At 39.0% G+C, this 6,846-nt stretch overlaps 1 protein-coding gene across 1 annotated transcript; it reads left to right on the top strand.

Moving 5' to 3' along the window:
- The first annotated feature begins 222 nt into the window (after window positions 1–222).
- Window positions 223–6,417, top strand: LOC141912991 (blastula protease 10-like). Its single transcript, XM_074804430.1, has 17 exons — window positions 223–329; window positions 823–892; window positions 1,063–1,162; window positions 1,256–1,333; window positions 1,654–1,745; window positions 2,039–2,165; window positions 2,288–2,419; window positions 2,548–2,823; window positions 2,973–3,188; window positions 3,462–3,605; window positions 3,754–3,863; window positions 4,083–4,201; window positions 4,420–4,547; window positions 4,753–4,885; window positions 5,214–5,338; window positions 5,828–6,004; window positions 6,236–6,417. The coding sequence occupies exons 1-17, from the start codon at window positions 223–225 to the stop codon at window positions 6,415–6,417; spliced, it is 2,316 nt and encodes a 771-aa protein (XP_074660531.1).
- Window positions 6,418–6,846: the final 429 nt, after the last annotated feature.

The following is a 6,846-nucleotide window of genomic DNA, read 5'->3' as shown; positions in this document are numbered from 1 at the left end:
AAATCTTGAACAACGAGTATTTGTGGGAAAATGGGAAGATCGTTTATGAGTTCGGACTGTACAAAACAGGTTATAAAATACCTAGTAAGTATACCGTGGACGTTAAAGATGCACTTTATGCTAATGGTACTCATGCACATCCAGTACATAAGTGTATTGTAGAAATATATATGAGTGCGTGTGATTTAATTTAAAGCCGAAAGTACCCAATCGAAGGTCAGAATGGCTATGGATTTCTACGAAAGGAACACGTGTATTCGTTTCTACACAAAAGATCAGAACATCACTCGAAATCAAAAAGGATACGTGATTTTCTCTCATGGTAGCGGGTACGTTCTGTCTGTGTTTTGATTTTTTTCCAGTCTGGACGTTATTTCTGAATGATCGATTACGTACATGTTTTATGATTTTCTCTTCGCATTCTAAGCTCATTTTAATCCCTTTGTCACTATAAACGGATGCCGTGAATCATTAAGCTTCTAACAGTCTAGGCGAACATAATTCATCTGTGATTAATTCGGAAGATCTAGGTTGACCAGGGGCGGAGGATTCTTTCAAAGGAGGAGGGGGTGCAGAAAAAAGGGTAACTATAGTTCATAGCCGGTTGCGTGCGGGAGCACTGAATGTGCGAAGCCTGTAGGGGAGCCAAAAAAGGGCGCTCGTGAAAATTTCAGGGGAATGCGCTACCCCTGCACCACCTCAGGCTCCGACCCTGTTGACACATTTTAGGGAAGATTCACCGAAAGAATTGCCGATCATGGTCGCATGATTCAGTTTGTAGTTTCTTCGTCGAATCAATTTCTCCTGTTTCATTTATCATAGATGCTACGCGTCTCAAGGATACGTGGACACTAATGGCAATGGTCAAGTGAACTCGCCCTGCTATACCGCGGTCAGTGTCATGCAGCTTCACGAAAGAATTCAATAAGCCGATGACGTCCATTTTGGACGATCGTTCGTTCGTTCGTTCGATTGAGATTGAAATTTTCTTATCCTGGAACTTGCTGCTTATTAGTCTTCAATTAGAAAAGATCCACCTCAACATTGTTCTCCCTTCTTCAGAAAGTAATGCTTCACGAATTGGGTCATACGATCGGATTATACCACGAACAACTGAGAACTGATCGAGACATGTATGTGAAGATTTATTTCGGAAATACAGGTAGGACCAGTTTGTGTACACGATACACACAATACATGTTTAAGTTGAATAGTCACCGGCAGCTTGTGATTCGACTGTTGCATTGAATGATAGTCTGGATTGGAGATCCAGATTGCGGTGATCAAATCGAGGCGAGACTAGAGATACCACAAATTTTGAAGAAGAAACAAAGTTCGTAAGATAGGTCATTTCCAAATCACATTTATCAGCGCAGCGCAGCGTCATATTCTCGGGTATAGATTTCAGAAGATTCAGATAGTTTTCTGAAAGCTTTTGTACGTAATCACATTTCAACGCAGAGCAGCAGTTGTGGGTCCGTCGTCACCAATGAGGTTCATATTGAACTTATCACATATACGTTCATACCTAGGGATATTAGAGAAACGACTGGGTCCATTATCAAGGATTTCAACAGTTTCCTATAGGTACCATCCGCACGATAGAACTCATAACTGTGGAATAGTTTCAAATTGCCTTCATTCTTCTTTCAGCGGTTGGTTCAGCTCACGCTAATGTTTACGATAGAAACGTGTTAACTAATACGGAATACGATGAAACATCTATCATGCACTACAACGCTTGGGTTGGTATTTGTCCTCTCAGTCTAAGTTCATCAGGGGGCGTTGAATATTGAAATCGTTAGATCGTTCAGCATTTCAAACCACTTCCCATGTGGGCATGGTGTCCCTGGACCAAATCAAATCAACAATTACGATGATTCATAATTAGTTCTTTGAAACTCATCCATCATTCTGAGATCTTAATTAACTTCTTCAATTACATCGCAAATGGAAGATTTTCCAAATGATTAACACTAAACAAGTCAGTTTTAAACGTCCTTTTCTATCAGTACAATGACCTAATGTTTATTTCTAGGATTTCTCGAGTAATGGCAAACGAGTGTACGACTTTTTAGATAAGTCCCATCGATTTCTGATGACTAGTGCCAAATATCCAACTTTCCATGACGTAAAAGCTATCAATCTAGCTTACAACTGTTCAGGTAGTTAAACACAACGAGCGCTCTCATGACATAACCACGTGCTCTCGTGTGCGCCAGGCTGCAGACGCGCACACAATGTTGAAACTGTTCTATTCGGTTTATTGTTTCGTTTTCATTTATAGAATTGATGTGCTCAAACTTTCATAAAACCTGCCAGAACCTGGGCTACGTAACCATGCACAATAAAGAAAGCTGCAAATGTGTTTGTCCGGAAGGACTCGGTGGAGACTTGTGTGAAACGATAGCAAAACCGAGTAAGTCACGTATGTTGCTTAGACATTAGAATACCGTCTCAATCATGTATCATTTATAAACTAGTTGAGCTGATATGTTAATCTACCAGCCTGCTTATATTTCTATTGTATGATTATTCTTTTTCTAGGCCCACCACCTACAAAATGGCCACCCGGTGGTTTCGCATTGCCGGTTCCAATCCAAGGTTGTCCTTCCGACGAGTTCGAGGAGTCGGCGTGGAAAACCACTTACGCGAGAAGCACCTTTTTTACGCGTTTCGAGAAGAAGCATCACTGGAAATATAAGAATTACTATACATGGTCTTGGAACTTCTGCGCGTTAGACGCGCCTCCAAACCAACCAAACCAGGCTGAATGGGGACCGGGACGATACTGTTTCGACATGGTAAAATCTTGTCCAGCAGGTAAGTTGAGATACTTAGGCATTACACTAAAATGTTTAATGGAAGAGAACGTATAGATTTGTCTATTTTTCAAATATAAAATGATAATTCATCATCATATTTTCTTTTTATAGAATGTATTCTATGGACCAACTGAATTTATATTCCAGGATTCTCGCAGACGGTTTTTGAGATGGACGGACTCGGTGGATCGCTGGAACTAGGTCCTTTGCCAGAGGGGCAAATTCTCATCGATGGTCAGATAAAGAGGTATTTTTGTTGTCGCGCCGAAGAAAGTTTCCCGAACCAAAACCCGCTGAAACTGCCCACACAAAAACATTTCGTATTGTATCCGATACAGGGCAGTGAATGTCAGGCAGTGGAAGGTGAGTTAGGTCATTTGTCCTAAGCTGGGAAAACTAACACAACAGTGTGCTTTAAAAGGATGTCGAACCCATAACATATCCCCAATAATCTGTATAGTTCCGTATATCCAAAAAGAGAACAGATTCGTGAAACGCAAGAAGTTGTTTCTTTAAGAAATGAAACGACAATCTACCACGCAGTTTCAACTTTTGATGAAAACGTCAAAATCTGATCGCTTTAAATTCAATTTTATCCTTATTTATATAAATGTAATATGATAAGTGATTTAACAGGCATGCACGTCTTAAGAGAATGGAAAGCATTAATGAAGAAAGATGCCGTTACCTTCAAATTCACTGGTACCCACATACCAAGATACAGCCAGTGGTGGACAGATATTCAGTTCAATTACTGTTACTACTACCCGATTTCATACGGTACGAACATTTACTAAAACTATTCTTCCTGTCACAACCTCTTTTATAAACGATAAAAACGTGTTTTTATTGTCAGTTGCCAATCATGCTCTCATACGATGAGAATTATTTTCATCGTTATTATGATGATAGTGACTGTCTTTGATAGATTGTGGAGGCGTGTTTGAATTGGACAATAATATCCGTACCTTAGCAATAACTTCTCCAAACTTCCCTTCTAATTACAAAGATGGACAACAATGTACTTGGTTCATAAAGGTAAGTTATTGGCCGTCACACGCTGAAGATAGTTGATTACAACGTCTTTGGTTTCAATCGAAAGTTTTGCACGTGAATCCCAAACAAGGAGTCGATTTTGGGTTACGGCCTATCATTATCTACCGCTTCGGAAATGTTATCATTTTTCTAATATCAGTAAAACTCATCATAATTGATGATCTTTGTACAACTATCGATTTTCCTCATTTGCCTTCGCAGGCACCGAAAAATGCGCGCATCCAATTCACCCTACACGAATTAGAACTGGAAGGCATTGCCGACTCGTGTCACGATTATTTGGAAGTGAAAGCCCACACTCTCGGTCAAATCGGAAAAAGGTTAGCTCATATACCGGTTGGTTATATTCAAAAACAATTAACAATATGGTGCATAAACAAACAAAATTCAGCTTATCAGGAACGAAGATGCTCAAAATGGAAACGCGCGTGATGATAAGTTTAAAGGGCAAACAGCAAGATTGCGGCTATTTGCCAGAATCACAGAGTATGAAGCCATCTAAACACATCTATCACGTCTGTTAACTCTTTAAATTCAGATATTGTGGCAAGACGGCTGATGCGTTCAAGACCATCACTTCCACGAAAAATCATCTAATGCTCGTATTTACGTCAGACTACGGTGTTACGAAAAAAGGCTTCAGTGGAACCGCTTCTATAATAACAGGTAAACTCAAGAGTGAAATGGCGCAGCAAAGTTTGACGTTATTGCATATACGTATCAATTTCCAACAAACGCTGCCAAATTTCTGCGATTACCTTGACATCACCGTTCAAAGTGACATTTCTAGACTTTCTTATCTTTACAACCAACGATACTTTGAAGTTAGCATCGATAGATTAATCATTATATTTCGTTTGTACATTTACAGAAGATCAGTTCTGCTATAATGTCGAGGATCGAGGTGAATCATATCGAGGAAATATCAGTTATACTCAGTCGTTTGTGGAGTGTTTACCGTGGGAAGAAATGACGCATTGCGAGTTTCATCCGTTCACTCGACGGTCAGTTTTCAGTCTCATTTCCTTATAAATTATTCATTCGCTATTATTTTGTAAGGTGATATATTACTTTCCATTTCGAAGTGTGATCTCAATATTAGAATCTTAGTTAAATCCCAACATTTTAATCCGCGTAATAACTGTGTACTTTTTAATATGATTTCATGCCCTGAATATAAAAGCTATATACCCTACATTGCAGTACCAGCAAATATACATCGATCAATTATTTTGTTTATCTGATTGCATGATAATCAATGTTGCTGTTGTCAATAACTTCTCTGTAACTAAGCGGATGGAATAGTCCAGATAAGTTTCACTGTAATTTTAGTGGTTTTAACGCGGGGTTAGAAGGTCACAATCATTGTCGCAATCCGGGAGGAACGACTGTAAGCCCCTGGTGTTATACTCAAAAAGAAATGTGTAAACAGGATATGTGCGATGTCTGTCAATTCAGTAAGTATATATACTAACGCTGTTTCTGAATCGAGTCGTACTCGATTTTAAGATCTATAGGTTTCAGAACTATTCTGTAATTACCTGATATATTTTCAATCAGCTCCATGTCATGACTTGTCTACGTCGTGTGTACAGACTACCGACTTTTGCGAGAGTGTAACTGGTAAAACTGAATGCCGCAAGACATGTCAACTATGCCAAGCAGGATCTCCGCCCGTATTGGGTAAATATATCGTTTAGGCTATTCATAAGCATTCATTCAACTCGACTTTGATGTGAAACAGAAGATATATATATATTTGCTAATAGAAACTTCATATTGTACCTAAAAATATAAAAAACCGAAACCGTAACCGCTTTTACCGTAAAAAAACACCTTTCTAGGCGATTAAATAATCGAGTAAATCTGAGGTTAACATTTGAAAATGAAGATTGGATGTCATATAAAATAGGCAATAATTTTCAGGAAAATATCCTTCTTTCTAGATATTCGGTGTAAACCAGCCGTTTTGTCGAAAGGAGTGATCCAGAAAGACCCGGTTCAGGCCGAGTACAGAGTAGGAGATGTCGTGTTATTCGGTTGTGATAATGGCGGTACGGAGCATTTTACCAGAATGTGCCAGTCGGACGGAACGTGGAGCGGTGATGATATTCGCTGTATAGGTAATTAATATTCTAATGTAGCTTAAAAGATGCTATGAATTAAAAAAATTGTTTTCATTTGGTTGTTTGATAGTTTCCAAAAAACTAAATGGTGATATACTTTGCGACCGTTTAAACTCTTTTTAGGTTTGTTATACAAAAACCTTGATTATTTGCGAGAGACCTTTTAGGAAGCTTCTGATATTTCTATCATCGGTGAAAATTTTAAAAGCATTTCTGTTTGCGTCAAAGGTTGTTTACCAGGTTCGGTAGAAGTCAATGGATATTGTGTCTACGTATCAGACGAAGCCGCCTCGTTCAACGGTGCAATCATCGAATGCAACAAATTCGGCTACGAACTCGCATCCGTACATGATGAAATCCTCCAAAACGATCTCCTTGGTCAAATGTACGTATTATATATGAACGAATAAGTGATAAGTCACCAGTAGCTGTAGCTGAACTCAAATTTGTTTTATTAGTCTTTCGTTTTGCATGAATGTAAAATGTACATTTGTGACGATATTTAGCATAAACAATGGAAAGAGTAACGCGTGGGTCGGCCTTACTCTCAGTGGTGGTAGTTGGGGTTGGTCTGATGGCAGTGCTTTAGATTTCACATCATGGTCCAAGTACGGCTCGGCGCCGACAGATACATCGGCGTCATGCATGTATTTGAAAGTCGACAAACACAGATGGTGGACCGATAGATGCGACAATACCAAACATTTCATCTGTATAGGGAAGGTTTCAGGTGGGAATTGTTGCGCAAATACCTTGAGATTATTTACTCAGAAAATCGTCCTTTATTAGAAAATGAGGCAATGAAATTATTCATTATTACTCATTCATTATACAGACAG

The sequence above is a fragment of the Tubulanus polymorphus genome, chromosome 11 (genome assembly GCF_964204645.1).
Source record: "Tubulanus polymorphus chromosome 11, tnTubPoly1.2, whole genome shotgun sequence".
Classification (NCBI taxonomy): domain Eukaryota; kingdom Metazoa; phylum Nemertea; class Palaeonemertea; order Tubulaniformes; family Tubulanidae; genus Tubulanus; species Tubulanus polymorphus.
Note: the sequence above shows the minus strand (reverse complement) of the source record. Positions and strands in the feature narration are given on the sequence as shown.